Here is a 19,699-nt window from a genome sequence, read left to right as displayed (position 1 = left end):
TCAATATTAGAGTTTTTTTTAAACTTAAGTTCACACAGCTCCAGAATTTTAGGTTTCTGTAAGTGGATGCTAGTTTGTACCAGGTGTCACCCTGCTGTACTGCTCCACTATCTGTTATGGTTTGCAGATATTTGTAAATGAAGAAGCAGTTGAGTGCAGAGCAGACTCAGGATCTTTGGATATTAACAAGGAATCAAATAATGACTTTCTGTGTGACTTTAAGCAAGCCATTTAACCTTCTTAATGTTTTTTAGCTCCCTTATAACAAGACTACCTAACATGTGTATGGGCTGTTAAAGTTTACAACACATTATTATTTCAAGTGATCCTTAAAACCTTGGTGTGGGAGTCAGGGCAGGTATGATTTCCATTTTACAAATGAGAAAACCAAAGTCAAACAGCAGAGGAGGGATATCCATATGGAAAAACAAACAAACAAGAAACCATTTAGATCCTTACCTCACACTATGAACAAAAATTAACTCAAAAGGGATCATAGACCTATACGTAAGAGATAAAAGTATAAAAACTTCCATAAGAAAACATAGGAGAAAATCTTTGTAAATTTGGGACAGGCAAAGATTTCTTATCATGACCAAAAACATGACCCATAAAGGAAAAAATTGACAAATTAGACTTCATTAAAATTCAGAACTTTTGCTTTTTAAATGATGCCATTGAGAAAATGAAAAGACATGCTAGAGACTGGGAGAAAATATTTATAAACTGCATGTTTGATAAAGGATTTGTATCTAGAATACATAAAGAACTCCTAGAATTCAATAAGAACCAAATTTTAAAAATGGGAAAATAATTGAATAGACATTTTTTGTAAAGAAGATATACAAATGGTCAATAAGCACAGGAAAAAATGATCAACACCACTAGCCATCAAGGAAATGCAAATCAGAACCACAATGAGCTACCACTATATGTCCATTAGGATAGCTATAATAAAAAAGATGGACAATAACAAGTATTGACAAGGATATGGAGGAATTGGAACCCTCATACACTACTGGTAGGAATGTAAAATGGTGTAGCCCCTTTGGAAAATAGATTGCAGTCCTCAAAAACTTAAACACATGAACATACCACAAACATATGGTAAAAAAAGGGTTACCATATGACCCAGAGATTCGTGTGCTGAAGGGAACTGAAAACATATGTCCACACAAAGACTTGCACACAAATGTTCATAGCAGCATTATTCATGATAGCCAAAAAGTGGAAACAACTCAAATGTCTACCAACCAGTGAGTGGATAAGCAAAATGTGATATATCCATTCAATAGAATATAATAATATCCTATTTATTCAGCAATAGGAGGATTGAAATACTAACAGATGCTACAACATGGATGAACCTCAAAAACATTATTCCAAATTGAAAGAGCCAGACACAAGAGGTCACATATTGTATGATTCCATTTATATGAAGTATCCAGAAAGAGAAAATCCATAAAGATAGAAAGCAGATCAACGGTTACCTGGGCCTAAAGGTGAGAGCAGGGATTGAATGCAAATGGGCAAGAGGAAACTTTCTGGAGTAATGGAAATATTATAAAACTGGATTGTGGTGACAGTGGTAACTCTATAAACTTACTAAAAATCACTGAATTGTATACATACAATGGGTGAAGTTTATGGTATGCAAATTACACCTCAATAAAGCTAATTTGAAAGTCACTGAATAAACCTGCACTGAAAAGAAAAAAAAGACAGCAGAGAAGGGACTAAAATACAGTTCTTCAGTATTCCTTCTACTCTGTTACCTGCTTTGGGGGAAATGGTGGGAACAACGATAAGCTTTTTCAAAGGGTTAGTATCATCACAGGGGAAATAACAATTCTACCAGGTTTTGAAAATACAAAATAATTCAAAATGCCAGGTGGTATATTAGAAATGTTCTACTTTTAACTATTTACATTTTATAAACCCAGGGAAATTTTGTAGTGTGTAACTACATTGTAATAAGAATTTATTTACCCTAAAACTCATATCAGAAAGCATTATTATTCTATGTAATTTCTTTTTTCTTTTGTTTTTTTGCTGAGGAAGATTCACCCTGAGCTAACATCTGTACCAATCTTCCTCTATTTTGTATGTGGGTTGCCACCACAGCATGGCTGCTGATGAGCTGTGTAGGTCCATGCCTGGGAACCGAACACTTGAACCTGGGCCATGGAAGCGGAGTGCACCAAACCTTAACCACTAGGCCATGGGGTGGGCCCCTGTGTAATTTCTAATACACAAGACAGTTCAGTTCTTTAAAATTAGCTGAAAGTTTAATATCACTGTTTGACTTACAGTGTGGCTAATAAGGTGCAGAGCATCCTCAAAATAGCCCCAAACTTCTTCCAGGGGACAGAGTTCTGCACTCAGCACCCGCTCTGGCACTAGGAGATTAATCAAGTTGTGCATACATTTGCTGAAATCAAAAACAGAAAACACATCCCATAAGGAAAGAAATGATTGGCTTCAGGGCTAAGATAAGTAAAATCTGGATCTCATCCCAGACTAAGAGCTTCATAACACTTCTGTTCTACTCTCAATTTTATCTGGCCTCCAGCCTTAGAAGACAGATTTTTGAAGTTATAAAAGGGGCTGACCAATCCTTCCTTTTATTATGCCTATGGTTGTCTTTCACTTTTTTAGTTTCCTGCACTAAGGAGTCATGGCTGTTTACTATATTTTATGAGCCAGTTCAATCTACAGGCACGTTAAAGCATCTTGTTATATCCTCAAATGGGCAAGGAAATTGGGATTTAAATTGGGAATAATTCCAGGAGAACTGTCTCTCATGTCTCAGAAAAGGAAGACTGTAATGAAGTTTTCCAGAGAAAAGTCACACAACATCTATTTTTCCCCATGTCTAGGCATAGAAAATGTAAAATCTCCAATAATTAATATTTTATATTATGCACAGCACTTATTGATCCTTAAAGAATGGTGCTTAGAAAAAAAATATCTGAGGCAAATATAGAAAAATGTTAACCTTTGTTAAATTTGGGTGGTGGAAACACTGGTGTTTGTTATATTAATCTGTACTTTTCTATACATTTGGCGTATTTAGTAATGAAAAAAGAAGGTACTTAGTAATTTTGTTATATCTATAGACGCACACAAAGAAGCAACTCCGCCCCCCCACCCCCCCCAGCTTTTTCTCCTTTGAGAAAACCAGACTCCTTGACCTAGCTAATTAATTCTTGGTCTATAATACAACCCTAAATATGGAGCTGTTCTGAGGGGTTTTCAGTTCAGGAGTTACAGAAGTATCCCTGATCATCTTTTAAGTGGGGCAGTTGAGTATGATTGATGACTTATGGGGCATTGACTATAGCTCTCTTGGCTATCAGAAAGCCTGGATTCAGTGTTGAATTACATTTACTAACCTATATTTCAAAACATCAATTGATTCTTTCCTTTTGTGGAGCAATAAAGCCCTTTTCAAGGCCTTTAGAGCGATGGAAGGATAGCAGGCAGGCATTTCCATTGCTAATGCTACAGGAAGGGGGAAAAAAAGGTTGTGAATACCATAATCTCATCCACCATAATTTTCATCCCAGGCTACAACTTGCTTTCTCTAATGAAATTGGCCTGAAACAGATTACCAAAAACAAACAAACACAAAAAACCAAAAATGAATTTTATAAAATAATGAATCCACAGTGGCTTTCAGAGAGAGCATCTACTTTCTGGGCAGAGTAACATGGTAGGATCACCAGGTTATATCTTTTCTTTAGCAAACATCAACAGAGAACCTACTGTTTCTGTGCCCATGCATATAGTCACACAGATGAAGCAATAATCTTATGAATCAGAGTCAAAGAGGGGCACACTAAGAAGGAAAGAGAAAGCAGATCAGTAAAAGGGCACCAAACAAAAACAGATTTATACCACAATATATTGTTTTTCTCTGATACTAAAAACATGAAACACTTGACATGAGAGTGAGCATCAGAGATAATAAACCCTAAAACTTCCAGATGTATTTACCAGGCCTCTAGAATTGGAGTTTCCTTATACAAGGAGCAGTGGTCACTATCATATGTCCATAGATTACTCACCACCTGCTCCATGTCTCTAGGAATTCTGTCTTGGCAAGACAAGGAAAGGCAAATGTGACTTGTGCACTTGGGGCTACCTGATAACTTTATTAAACACACACAGGTTCCTGAGGATAGTGAGAGGTAAAAAGGGAAGATAATTAGGCCATTTCCTACAGTGTAACCCCACAGAGGCTCTGGGTCCCCAATACCACTTAGAGCCCAACCAGAAATTTGAAGGTGGCAATTGTGTTTAAAAAATATTACCAATATTTCTCTGTACACTATAATAAATTGCTAACATTGCATCACCTTTGATTAGTGAAGCAGTCAATTGTCATTTCTAGCCAGCTGAGCAAAACTAACTTTCTGAAGTTTGAGCTCCCCCTATTGTGTAGTTATATAATTCCATTCCACACATAGAATAAATATGAGTGCCTATTATGAGCAACGCACTTTGCTAGCGTTTATAAGTACAACGAATATAGGTAATTATTGTTTGTGACCCTACGGAGCTCATGATCTCATATAAAGAAAAAGATAAATGCACAAATGATTGTAATACAAGAAAGAGAAACAAAGTGCTATGAGGAAACATCGTTTCCCACCTGGAGATAAGAGAAAAGAAAGAAAAAAGTAGTACGATTTAAATGGGTACCAGCTTTCCAAAACCATAATTATAGCTCTTACATGCGATTGTTTCAAATGTTTTACTTTCTAAATGAGGCAGTTCCCACACTGATTCCAAGAAGCTGTCCAGGAATGGATCGTTCATTTTGGCTTTAACTTCAAACTCATACAGCAGAAGCAATGTCTCACATGGATCGTTCGAGAAGTCCCCTAAGAAAGAGGCAAAAATGCAACATTCTCTGTGATTACATTTCATTATTCTTTCCTATTCTAATCTCTCTTCTGAGGAGATTTTCCTTTTGAAGAAAATTAATTTTACTTACAATTTGAAGGTTATCTCAGATTCTGTAGACAGAGTTTTTACATTTTAAATCTATAAGCTCACCAATACTTTCAGCACTCCGTAATGCATTAACTAGCTTTGCCTACACTTCCGGGAATTATTGCCATGGTGTTCCTAAATAGCCTGAAGAAGTCCTGCTGTGATCTAATTCAAATCCAGTGTTTCCCTGCCTCACTTTAATGACTGGCTTAACCAGGAGATACAGAACTGTATAAACTAACTGCGGTTTTATTTTAAGCAAAGTAAAGGAGAGTTTCCAAACTGTTTCATTTAGTCAGTCAACAGTATTTCTTGGGGATCACCATGGGCAGAATCTTGTATCAGGCGGCATATACCATACCATGTGAGATGGCTTTCATTCATCCTTGTTAGAATGAACTTCTAAAAAAGTTTCGAGGTACAGCATACATACAATAAACTGAATGAAGTGCATCAATCTTAAACAGCTTGATGAATTTTTAAATATGTTTAAACCCATGTAACTACTACCCAGATCACAATATACAACACTCCCAATGCTTGTGCTCCTTTCCAGTCAATACCATCTTAGCAGAGTTGACGACTATTTTGACTTTTATCATTATTGATTGTTATTGCCTCTTCTTGAACTCCATCGGTAGTACATAGAAACATAATCCAATTTTGAATATTGACCTTGTATGCTGTAATTTGTAACTCATTTATTAGTTCCAGTAACATTTTTGTAGATTCTTTGAGATTTTCTATGTAGACAATCATGCCATCTGCAAATAGAGTTAGTTTTATTTCTTCTTTTTCTCTCTATATGTCTTTTTCCCATTCTTTTGCTTGCCTTATTGCACTAGCTAGGACCTCCAGGATGATGTTGACCAGGAGTGGAGAGAGTAGACACCCTAGACCCTTGTTCCTGCCCTTAGAGGGAAAGCATTCAGTTTTTCATCATTAAATATGACATTAGCTGTAGGTTTTATTTTTGTAGATGTCCTTTATCAGGTTGAGGAACTTCCCCACTATTGCTAGTTTGCTGAGAGTTTTATCATAAATGGATGTTGAATCTTGTCATTTAATCTGTTGATATGGTGAATTAATTGAGTTTACAATGTTGAGACTAGGATAAAACTCACTTGGTTATGATCTATTATCCTTTTCATATTTTACTAAGTTCAATTTGCTAATATTTTGTTGAGGATCTCTGCATCTATTTTCATGAGGAATATTGGCCCACAGTTTTCTTTTCTCATATTTTGTCTAGTATTGCTATCAGGGTAATACTGATCTCATAAAATGAGCTGCAAAGTGTGCCCTCCTCTTCTTCTTGGAAGAGTTTGTATAAAATTGGTATTACATCTTCTTTAAATGTTTGGTAGAATTCCCCAGTGGAGTTTTCTTTGTTAGAAGATTTTAAACTACGAATTCAATGGGTATAGGACTATTCAGGTTATCTATTTCTTCTTGAGGGAGCTTTGGTAGTTTGTGACTTTCAAGGAATTTGTCCATCTCCTCTAAGCTTTCAAATTCATGGGCATCAAGTTGTTCATAATATTTCCTTATTATCTTTTAAAATGTTTTTAGGGTCTGTAGCGACGTCTCCACTTTCATTCTTGACATTGTCAATTTGTGTCTTGATACACCTGGCTAGAAGTTTCTCAAATGCATTGATCTTCTCAAAGCCACAACAACAACAATACAGCTTTTGGTTTCATTGGTTTTATTGTTTTTTTGTTTTAAATTTTATTGATTTCTGCTCGTACATTATTTCTTTTGTTCTGCTTGTTTGAGTTTAATTTGCTATTTTTTTCTAGTTTCTTAAGGTAGAGACTTAGATTATTTGAGATCTTTCTTTCTCTAAAAGAAGCATTTAATTCTACAAATTTTTGTCTAAACACTGCTTTAGCTGTATCCTTCAAATTAATATGTTGTGTTTTCATTTTCATTCCATTCAAACTATTCCTAATTTCCTTTGTGACTTCCTCTTAGACCCACTGGATTATTTAGAAGTACATTGTTTAATTTCCAAATATTTGGGGATTTTTACAGATAGCTTTATATTATAGATTTATAATTTAATTCCATTATGGTTGGAGAAAATACTTTGTATCATTTCAATACTTCTGAATATTTTGAGGTTTGTTTTATGGTTCACAATATGGTCTATGGTGATGCACGTTCCATATGCATTTGAAAAAACTGTGTATTCTGCTAGTGTTGGGTAGAGCATTCTACAAATGTCAATTAGATGAAGTTGGTTGGTAGTGTTGTCCATGTCTTCTATATCCTTATTGAGTATCTGTTGACTTATTCTATTGATTACTGACAGAGAAGTATTAAAGTCTCCAACTATAGTTATAGATTTGTCTATTCCTCCTTTCAATTCTATCACTTTTTGCTTCATGTATTTTGAAGCTCTGTTGTTAAGTATATTAAACATTTAGGATAGTTATGTTATGTTTAATTGACCACTTTTTCATTATGTTCCTCTTTATCCCTAGTATTATTCCTTGTTCCAAAGTGTTTTGTCTGATGTTAATATAGTCACTCCAGCTTTCTTCTGATTAGTGTTTGCATAGTGTACCTTTTCCAATTCTTTTTATTTTTAACCTATATCTATGTCTTCATATTTTAAGTGGGTTTCTTATAGACAGCAAGTTGTTGGGTCTTGATTTTTTATCCACTCTGATATTCTTGGTCTTTTAATTGGTGTGTTTAGACCAGGAGTGAACAAACTACAACCTGTGGGCTGGCTGCCTGTTTTAAAAATAAAGTTTTATTGGAACACAATCATGTCCATTTGTTTAAATATTGCCTATGTCTGTTTTCCTGCTACAATGGCAGAGTTGAGTAGTTGTGCCTGAGAGCTATAGCCAGCTAGCCTAAAATATTTACTATTGGCCCTTTAAGGAAAGTGTCCTGACCTCTGATTTAGATCATTTATATTTAATTCAATTATTGATATAGTTGAGTGTTCTTGGATTTCATAAAAATGAATTATACTTAGAACAACTAGACAGATCAACAAAGGAACAAAAGACTTGAAAAACACCATAAACCAACTAGATCTAACAGATATCCATAGAACACTCCACTCAACAGCAGCAGAATATGCATTCCTCTCAAGTGCACATAGAATATTCTCCATGATAGACCATATGCTGGGTCATAAAACAAACTTCAATAAATTTCAAAGTATAAAATAATACAAAGTATGTTCTGTGACTACAATGGAATGAAATTAGATACTGATAACAGAAAAAGATTTGGGGAAACTCACAAATATATGGGAAAACAACACACTCTTAAACCCCCAATGCATCAAAAAACAAATCAAAAGAGAAATTAGAAAAATACTTTGAAATAAATGAAAATGAAGACACAATATTCCAAAACTAATGGGATGCAGCTAAAGCAGTGCTTAGAGGGAAATTTACATCTGCAAACAGCTATAGTAAGAAGGAAGAAAGATCTCAAATCAATAACCTAACCTTCCATCTTAGTTAAGAACAAACGAAACCCAAACAAGTAGAAGGTAGGCAATAATAAAGATTGGAGTGGAAATGAATGAATTAGAGAATAGGGAAATAATAGAGAAAATTAATGAAACCAGAAGCGGGTTCTTTGAAAAGATCAACAGAATTGACAAACTTTTAGCTAGATTGACCAAGAAAAAAAAGAGAAAAGCCTCATTACTTACAAATTATTTACAAATAAGAAGGAAGCCATCACTACAACTTTAGAGAAATAAAAATGATTACAAAGGAATGCTGTGAACAACTGCATGCCAATAAATTAGATAATCTGGATGAAATGGACAATTCCTAGAAAGACAAACTAGTGGAACTGACTCAAGAAGAAATAGGCAATCTAAACAAATCTATAATGAATGAAGATATTGAATAACTAACTTTAAAAACTACAGAAAAAGGAAAGCCCAGGCCTAGACAGCTTCACCACTGGATTGTACCAAACACTTAAAGAAGAATTAATACTAATTTTTCACAAATTCTTTCAAAAATGAAGGGGATGGAATACCTCACAACTCATTCTATGAGGCTGGTATTACTGTGATATGAAAACCAGACAAAGACATCACAAGTAAAGAAAATTACAGACAAATATCTCTCATGAATATGGACACAAAAGTCCAAACAAAATATAAGTAAACTGAATCTGGCAACATATAAAAGAATTATACAACATGACCAAGTTGGATTTATCAAGTTGCTTTAACAAGTGAAAAACAATTAATGTAATATACTATATCAATAAAACAAGAAGCAAAAACTACATGATGATCTCAATAAAGGCAGAAAAGCATTTGACAAAATCACCCTTTCATGATAAAAACAATTAACAAACTAGGAATAGAAGTGAACTTCCTCAACCTGATAAAGCGCATTTATAAAAACCCACCACTAAGAACATACTTAATGATGAAAGACTGGATTCTTTCCCTCTAAGATCAAGAACAAGAGAAGGATGACCACTTTCACCACTACTATTCAACACTGTACTGGAAGTTCTAGCCAAAGAAATTAGGCAAGAAAAAGAAATAAAAGACAGGAAGACTGGAAAAGAAGTAGTGAAACTATCTTTATTCATACATGATGTGATCTTGTAAATAAGATTCCTAGGGAATCCAGTAAAATACCATTAGAACTAATAAACAAGTTTAATAAGATCAATATACAAAATTCAATTCTATTTCTATACAGTAGCAATGAGCAAACTGAAAATAAGATTAAGAAAACAATTCCATTTACAATAGCATCAAAAAGAATAAAATACTTAGGAATAAATTAAACAAAAGAAGTTCAGGACTTGTACACTGAAAACTAGAAAACATCATTGAAAGAGATTAAAGAAGATGTAAATAAATGGGAAAATATTGCGTGTTCATGGATTAGAAGACTTAACATTGTTAAGATGGCAATACTCCCCAAAATCATCTATAGATTCAACACAATCCCTATCAGAATCCCAGCTGGCTTTTTTCAGAAACTCACAGGCTCATCCTAAAATGCATATGAAAATTCAAGGGACCCAGATATCCAAAACAATCTTGAAAAAGAAGAACAAACTTGGAGAACTAACACTTCCTGATTTCCAAACTTACTACAAAGCAATGATAATCAAGACAGTGTGGTACTGGCATAAGGATAGACATATGTATCAATGAGATAGAATTGACAATCCAGAAATAAAACCACGTCAACTCGTTTTCCACAGGAGGCAAAGGCCACCCAATGAGGAAAGAATAGTTTTTTTTAACAAAAGGCTCTGGGACAACTGGATAGCCACATGGAAAAGAATGAAGTTGGATCCTTACCTTATACCATATACAAAGATTAACTCAAAATGGATCAAAGACCTAAATGTAAGAGCTAAACCTATAAAACTCTTTAGAAGAAAACATAGGAGTAAATATTCATGGCTTTGGATTTGCCAGGTGATTCTTAGATATGATATCAAAAGCACGAGTAACAAAAGAAAGATAGGTATATCGTACGTCATCAAAGTTTAAAAAATTTGTGCTTCAAAGGATGCTATCAAGAAAGGGAAAAGATAACCCACAGAATAGGAAAAATATTTGTAAGTCATATATCTGATCAGAGACTTGTATCTAGGATATACTACTTAATAATAAAAAGACAAATAATCCAATGAAAAATTGGGCAAAGGGTCTGAATAGACATTTCTCCAAAGAAGATATACAAACGGCCAATAAGTATATAAAAAGATGCTCAACACCATAAGTTGTCAGGAAAATCAGTCATCAGGAAATCAAAACCATAATAGGATGTCATTATACACTCACTAGGATGGCTAGAACAAAGTCAGATAATACAAGTGTTAGCATGGAGGTGGAGAAAAATCAGAAGCCTTTTATACACTACTGGTGACAGGATAAAATGGTGCATCTGCTTTCGAAAACAGTCTGGCAGCTCCTCAAATGATTAAACATAGTTACCATACGACCTAGGTATATATCCAAGAGAATTGAAAACATGTTCACACAAAAACTTGTGCATGAATGTTTACAGCAGCATTATTCATAATAGCCAAAGGATGGGAACAACTCAAATGTCTATCAGCTGATGAGTAGATAAACAAAATATGGTATTACCCATACAATGGAATATTATTTGACCATAAAAAGGGATGAAGTACTGATACATGCCACAACATAGATGAAACTTGAAAATATTATGCTAAGTGAAAGAAGTCACAAAAATCCACATAATTCCATTTATATGAAATGTCCAAAATATGCAAATTCATAGAGACACAAAGTAAATTAGTGATTGCTTAGGGTTCCTGAGGGGAATGCAGGGATGGGGGGTGTGATAGGTAAAAGGTAGGGGTTTCTTTTTGAAGTGATGAAATGTTCTAAAATTGTTGATGGTGATTACACATATCTGTGAATATACTAAAATCTACTGAATTAGACGCTTTAATGTGTGAATTGTATAGCATGTGAATTATATCTCAATAAAGCTGTTTTTAAAAATAAATTTATACTCTGTGTAACATGCCTTTGTGCCTGACTTCTTTTGCTAAGGATAATATCTGTGATATTCATCTACATTTTTCTGTGTCAGAAGTGCATTCCTTTTATTGCTTTGTAGTATTCCATTGTATGAATATACCACAATTTATTTAACCCATCCTCCTGTTGATGGACACTAGGGTTGTTTTAAATCTTTAGCTCTTATGAATAGAGCTTTCTTGAACATTCTTGTACATATTATGGTAAACAGATACACTCATTTCACCTGAGTATATGTCTAGGAGTGGGATTGCTGGGTCACTGCTGGGATAGAAGAATGTTTGGCTTTAGGAGATACTGCCAAACAATTTTCCAAAGTGGTTGTACCAATTTACATTTCCACCAGCAATGTATTAGAGTTCCAGTTGCTTCCCATCCTCACTAACACATGGTATCTTAATCTTAGCCATTTCAGTGAGTGTGCAGTAATTTCTCATTGTGGTCTTAATTTGCATTCTCTGATGAGTAATGATGCTGAGCATCTTTTCCTTTGATTATTGACCATCTGTATATCCTCTTTCGTGAAGTTCCTGTTCAATTATTTTGCCCATTTTTTACTGTGTTGTATTTTCTTGTTGAGTTTTAAGAGTTCTTTATATATTGTGGAATTTGTCAAGTCTGTATTGACATATCTTCTTACTGTCTATGGCTTGTCTTTTTCTTATCTCGATAGTACCTTTTGACAATCTGAAGTTCTCAACTGTAATGACATCTACTTTATCAATATTTTCTTCTATAGTTGGTAATTTTTTGTATCTCAAAGGTCATAAAGATATTCTCCTATGTTTCTCTTTAGAATCCTTATTGTTGTACCTTTTGCTATGATCCATCTCAAATCAATGTTTCTGTATGGTGTCAGCAAGGAGTCAAGCTTCATTTTTTTCCATATGGATATCTAATTCATCCAGTACCATTTATTATTAAAAAAAAATCTTTTCCCCAGTGAATAGCACTGGGCACCTTTGTTATAAATAAAATGATCACGTGTGAGTCTATTTCTGGACTCTATTTTGGACTCTCTTTTCTGGGGTGTAAGTCCTCAACCTCTATTCATCTTTTCCAAGATTGTCCTTTGCATCTCTATAGAAATTTTAATGTCATTCTGTCGATTTCCACAAGTAAATCAGCTGGGAGTTTGATTGGGATTGTCTTGAATCTACAGATCAAATTGGGAAAACTGACATCTTAATAATATTGAGTTTTCCAGTCCATGAACATGGTACATATCCTCATTTATTTAGGCCTTTAAAAATTTCTCTCAATGAGGCCAGCCTGGTGGTGTAGTGGTTAAGTTTGTGCACCCCGTTTCAGCAGCCTGGGGTTCATGGATTCGGATCTCAGGAGTGGACCTACACATTGCTCATCAAGCCATGCTGTTGTGGCGTCTCACATACAAAGTAGAGGAAGATTGGCACGGAAGATTGGCACAGATGTTAGCTCAGTGACAATCTTCTTCAAGCAAAAAGAGGAAGCTTGGCAACATATGTTAGCTCAGGGCCAATCTTCCTCACCTAAAAAAAATTCTCTCAGCAACGTTTCACTGTTTTGTAGTTTCCAGTGTAGAGGTCTTCTGCATCTTTCATTAGATCAATTACTAGGCATTTGACGGGTTTTGATGCTATTAAAAATAGTATTTTAAAAGTTCATTTTCCAATTATTTCTCACCAGTGCACAGGAATACAATTAATTTTTGTGTACTGGCCTGTATCCAGCAACCATACATACCGAAGTCATTTATTTTTAAAACTTTATTTAAAATAAAACAGATATAGAAAACCATTTTGTGTGTGTGTATTTTTAATGTTGAATTTGTGGGATAAACTCTACTTGGTTATGATGTATTATCCTTTTTGTATATTGCTGAATTTAATTTTCTAAAATTTTGTTTAAGATTTTTGCAGCTATCATTTAAGATATTGACCTGTATTTTTCTTTTCCTCAAATGTCCTTGTCAGGTTTTGTCATCAGTCATGCTGGCCTTATAAAATCAATGTGTAACCTCTTTATATTCTATAAGAGACATTTTTACAAGGTTGCTATTATTTCTTCCTTATATATTTGGAAGAATTTATACTAGTGAAGCCATTTTCTCTTTGGGAAGGTATTTAAGATTAAATTTCTTTAACAGGTATAGGACTATTAAAATAGTCTAAATAGAACTACTCAGATTCTCCTTGGGCCAATTTTCATAGGTATGCTTTTCAAAGAATTTGTCTGTTTTGTCAAAACTGTTAAACTTATTGGCATAAAATTATTCACAGTGTCCTTTTATTATCTTTTTAATGTCTGAAAGATTTACAGTGATATCTACTTTTGAATTACTGATATTGGTAATTTGTGTTTTTTCTTTTTATTTCTTGATCCATCTTGCTTGGTATTTAGCAATTGCAGTAATCTTTCCAAAGGATAAACTTTTGGCTTGGTTGATTTTCTCTAATATATGTCTGTTTTCTATTTCATTGTTTTCTGCTCTTATCTTTGTTATGTTCTTCCTTCTACTTTTTTTGAGTTTAATTTGCTGTTCTTTCCCTAGATTCAAGCTGGAAGCTTAGATCATTGATTTTCAACTTTTCCTCTTTTCTAATGTATAGATTTAAAACTATATATTTTCTCTGGGGCCAGCAGGGTGGCGCAGCGGTTAAGTTCGCACGTTCCGCTTCTCGGCGGCCCGGGGATCGCCGGTTTGGATCCTGGGTGCGGACGTGGCACCGCTTGGTATGCCATGCTGTGGTAGGCGGCCCACGTATAAAAAGTAGAGGAAGATGGGCACGGATGTTAGCTCAGGGCCAGGCTTCCTCAGCAAAAAAAAGGAGGAGGACTGGCAGTAGTTAGCTCAGGGCTAATCTTCCTCAAAAAAAAATAAATAAAAATAAATAAATAAATAAAAACTATATATTTTCTCTTATTTCAGTTGTACCTCACAAGTTTTGATGTCATACTTTTCATTTTTGTTAAGATCGATATATTCCATATTTTTAATCTTGATCTTTTCGTTGACCAATTGTTTATTTAGAAGTGTGTCTTTTAGACTTTCAACAGTGGAGATTTTCTAATCATCTTTCTGTTCCTGATTTCAAATTTAATTCTACTTTGTTCAGAGAACATACTTTGTATGTGATTTCAATCCTTTGAAATTTGTTGAGACTTGCTTTTTGGCTTAACACATGATCCATTTTGGTAAATGTTACAAGTTACAATGAAAAGAATGTGTATTCTACAGTTGATAGCTGTGTTGTTTTATATATGTTTCAATTAGGGGTGGAGTAAAGTTTTAAGTTTGAGAAACCTTCTAGAAATCAATAATGAATGTTTGTAGGTGAGGTATGGTACACACCTTACTCTGATCAGGAGTCATTGTGCCAAGATAATTGTACAGGAAAATTTCCAGATTCACATCTGTATTTTTATAAAAGAAAACCACAATGTACAAAAGCAAATATGTTAGGAACAGGGAGACTTGAATGACATTCCTAATTAGGTCAGCCACTTGGGAGAAAGAATGGTATATATCACCATAAATATCTGGGGACCATAATGAACCTGTCTCCTGAACCTGTGACCCCATTAAATTTCTTCAGTGATCCCATAGCCGTGTAATCAAAGTCCCTACACAATGCCATTAGGGCTTTGCTTTGTATTACTAAGGCAAGCTTATGCTGCCTGTGAGACATAATTCAAATGGAATGCTGCCAAAAGAGAAGATTTTTAGGATCAACTACCAGAGGAACTTGGGCATCTCCAGATAATTGTTTAATTTTCTTTGGGAAAAAAATCCTAAATTCAGGTCCTCCTATTTCTGTGGCCTAAGTCCCAACTCAAAATGTATACTAGAAAATGTACTCAAGTTTTGTCATTTTGTTTAATGTGCCTGAGGATCAGCTCCAATTGCCTTTTCTCTTGGCTAATCTCAAAACTATCATCTCTGAGAACTTCTTATCCATTGAGAACTTATCTCTGAGCCAAGAGCAACCCATGACTGATTGCTAGTTATTAAGCCAATAGAGGGACTAAGCAAAAACTGCCTGTTGAAGGAATAAGCATTTAATCCTAGTTTTGAACAGATAAAAATTATTTCTAATTCCAACATGACCTTTGATAAATGGTAGCTTTCTACTGTATTTGGATAAATGAGAATGACCCTTCCAGTTCTGGGCTGAGGAGACCATAATATATAAATTTAAAATACATAAAAATGTAGACAATCCTCTGCCCTGCCAGCTGAAGTGCCTTTCTGCTGGTAGAGGCCCATGATGGGCTTTACATTAAAGCTCTCAGGAGGTCTGCCTTGTTGTCATAACCACTAAGACTTTTGATGATGACACTTGATGAATACTTTATACCAAGGTCAAAAGTATAGTAAGTGAAATTCTTCCTTGCAATGACATAAAAACAACTAAAGGCTTTTCTCCATCTTCATGTTTTTGAGATAAAAAATTTACTCATATTACAAAATAAATAGCTTTAAGAAATCTAATCACTAAGATTACTTCTAGCCCTAATGTTAGATGACTCAAAGAGTATGACTCCAAGGATGTTCTTAGCAACATCCAAAGTTATGTTCTTCAATGGACACCCTGAAAAGGAATCAGAAAGACAGACTCAGAAGCTGTGAGTCCCCTTGTGTTAGAAAGGTTTGGAGTGTCTTATAATCATAAGCAGTCATCTTTGGTACAATTCCTACTTCCATTTAAATCTTATTTTTCTTTTCCTGGAAACCTCACTTGCCTTTCTCTGCCCTACATCTATACCTGCCCTATACCTATATCCCAAGTTGAATCTTTACTAAGGTACTTTTCTAAATGTTTCTCCTTCAAAGTGTAAGCTGATAATGACTTAAATTGTGAGCTCTGCCAGGGATCTTTGCATAGAGGGCTCTCACAGACCAAAATGCTCTAATACTCAAATGAATGACTCCCTAATGATAGAATTTCTGGCGCCATAGCAGTTTTCATTTAGTAAATATTTTTTAAGCCAGTGTATGTGCCAGATAGAGTTTTAGGAGGTAGGGAGAAAGAATGAACAAAACAGACAACTTTTATGCCTGCATGGAACTTAGATTTTAGTTGGGGAGACAAACAATAAACAATATATAATACAATATCAAGTAGTGATATGTGTTGTAAAGAAAGAAATATAGGTTAAACTGGGAGTAGACAGTGATGAAAGTCGCTATTTTAGAAAGGGTGTGGTCAGGAAAGACTTGTTTGAGTGGGGTGATACTTGAGCAGAGGATGTCAGGGAGCAAACCATACGAATATCCAGAAGAGTGTTCTAGGCAAAGGGAATGGCAAATCCAAAGGCCTAGAGGCAGGTGAGTACTAGGTATTATTAGGATATAGTAGGGCTAGAGACAGTAAGCTGAGAGGCAGAGTGATGGGAGGTGAGGTCAGAGAGGTGACCAAGGGCTAGATAATCTATGGCCTTGTAGATCATGTTAAGTACGAGAGGGCTGACATGATCTGATTTATGTCATAACACTCTGGCTGCTGTGTGACTATTAGATTTATAGAGGAGTAGGAGTAGAAGCAGAGAGGATAGTTGGGAAGCTATTACAATGGTCCAGGTGAGAGATGAGGAAGCTTGGACTGAGGTGATACTACCGGCTTGATTTACTGTTGGGAAGGGGCATACCACAAATCACACTACTTTCAGCCTCACCTCCCACTATATAACCCCTGAATAAGAGACTATTCCAAAACTAACAATGCTCTCTCATACTCCTGGCATTTGTTTATTCAGTCCCCACAGCTTTTCATGCCTTCTACTTCCTTTTCTAACCATTAAAATCCTATTCATTCAAGAGTAAGTTCAAATAATACCTTTTGGAATGGGTCATTTTTTCCTCTGTGATCCCACACACTCTGTATTTCTATAAGTGAAGTCATTTCATTTTGCCTTTTATATGTGTAATGGATTATGCTTCTGACCTCCTTTCTTCACTGTAAATTTCTTAAGGACAGAGACAGTGACACATTTCCTTATGTTTCCACAATACCTAGTAGCTCCTAGGAACTTAATAAAAACTTTGTAGAATGAATGTGGTAAGCTGCTTTCCTTAGGTCACTGATATAATGACACGTCAGGTTAATCCTTTTGTAAAAGTCAATTCCCATGGCACTAAGATTTCAGTCACTGTTTATACGGTTCTTAATTAACTTTGATTTGGAATAGATTTTTAAAAGGTTGGCATTGTCCAATTTTCCCACAGGAGCTTATGATTCACCAGCTTTGCACTTCCCCTTAATTTGTCTACTTACAGTTGGTAGCTTAATGATTTACATTACTCACATGCTGGGCTCGTAATTTTAGGCATTATTTCGTTGGAAATACTCAATCTTAAGAAATATAGACCTTTTTTAACAAGTCGTTCATTTTTTCTAAATGTATTTTTGTTTTAATTATTAAAGTACTACATGTTCACTGAAAAATTCAAACAATACAAAAGTAAAATAAAAAGTAAAAGTCTCTCAAACTCACTAATGCCTGTCCCAAGAGGTAGCAAATGTTGAATTTGGTGTATATCCTTCCAAAGCCTTATGATATATGATATATACATTCATATGAATGCATATGTGTATATATATACACATATATATGTAATCTATATGTGTATATATACACACACACACATATAGATGTGTGTATAATGTGTATATATAGATATAGTGTGTGTGTGTATATATGTACGTATATATTCTTTTGTTTATTCATGCATTAACCAAATATCAAGAATGTGCCAGGTATTGGATATACAAAGGTAAGCAAAAGCAGACAGTGTCTGTCCTCATGGAGCTTACAGTCTAGTGTATATGCATACAAACATACATACACATATATGTTTTGACAATAAAAATGGAATCAGAAAAGGCCAGCAAAAGTACAACATTGCAAAGTGAGGAGCACACCACAAGGTGCAAATCCTTTATCTACAATAACAAGAACAGAGTTTATAGGCTGGGGGAAGGAACCTGTGTTGATTTGGTTTGGTTTTGAGAAGCCGGTCAGTGAGGCAGTAGAGAAGAAAGAATGTTTGTGTTATAAGAAGCCCTACAGCTGGCTGGGAAAGTACAGAGACCACAAGAACTCATGTACACAACAACCCTAGATCATTAGTATAAACTTCTGCTAGCCTGGATCATGGCCCTGGCCTCCTCTCCACATGAATCTCCTATAAATAGTTGGTCTAAGGAAAAAGTGCCACAGTTTAAGATAAGTTATCACAACTCAATAGTGAAAATGAATAACTCGATTAAAAAAATGGGCTAAAGACTTAAATAGACATTTCTCCAAAAAAGACATAGACACACAAATGGCCAACAGGTATGTGAAAAGATGCTCAACATCACTACTCATCACATAAATGCAAATCAAAACCTCAATGAGATATCACCTCACACCTGTCAGGATGGCTATTATCATAAAAACATAACAAATGTTGGTGAGAATGTGGAGAAACTGGAATCCATGTACATTGTTGGTAGGAATGCAAAATGGTGCAGCCACTATAGAAAACAGCGGTTCCTCAGCAAATTAAAAATAGAACTACCATATGATCTAGCAATCCCACTTCTAGTATTTATCCAAAAGAACTGAAATCAGGATCTTGAAGAGATATTAGCACTCGAATGTTCATTGCAGTACTAGTCACAATAGCCAAGATATGGAAACAACCTAAATGTCCACAGAGGGATGAATGGATAAAGAAAATGTGGTATATACATATAATGGAATACTATCCAGCCTTAAAAAAGAAGGAAATTCTCCAATATGCAACAACATGGATGAACCTTGAGGACATTATGCTAAGTGAAATAAGCTGGTCACAGAAGGACAAATAATGCATGATTCCACTTATGTGAGGTATCTAAGTCTAATTCACAGAATCAAAGAGTGGAATGGTGGCTGCCAGGAGCTGGGAGGCGGAGAACGAAGAGTTGTTAATCAATAGGCATAAAGTTACAGCCAAACAAGATGAATAAATTCTAGAGATCTGCTGTACAACACCGTACCTATAGTAAACAATGCTACATTGTACACGTAAAACTTTGTTAAGAGGGTAAAGCTCATGTTAAGTGTTCTTACCACAACAAAATAAAATTAGAAGAAAGATAAGTTATCAAAAAATATACAGCACAGGATAAGACACACATGAAA

The 19,699-nt window shown here is 34.9% G+C and overlaps 1 protein-coding gene across 1 annotated transcript in view; it reads right to left on the bottom strand.

The window, feature by feature from the left end:
• TEX11 (testis expressed 11) overlaps nucleotides 1–19,699 on the bottom strand; it is a 355,345-nt gene that overhangs the window by 18,288 nt on the left and 317,358 nt on the right. Inside the window, exons 26-28 of the mRNA XM_046672868.1 lie at nucleotides 4,740–4,889; nucleotides 3,396–3,504; nucleotides 2,311–2,431 (exon numbers count right to left, since the gene is read on the bottom strand). Coding sequence (XP_046528824.1) covers nucleotides 2,311–2,431; nucleotides 3,396–3,504; nucleotides 4,740–4,889 — 380 coding nt within the window. The remainder of the gene's footprint in view (nucleotides 1–2,310; nucleotides 2,432–3,395; nucleotides 3,505–4,739; nucleotides 4,890–19,699) is intronic.

This window comes from Equus quagga, chromosome 10, assembly GCF_021613505.1.
Source record: "Equus quagga isolate Etosha38 chromosome 10, UCLA_HA_Equagga_1.0, whole genome shotgun sequence".
NCBI lineage: Eukaryota > Metazoa > Chordata > Mammalia > Perissodactyla > Equidae > Equus > Equus quagga.
This window is presented reverse-complemented; position numbering and strand designations above follow the sequence as displayed.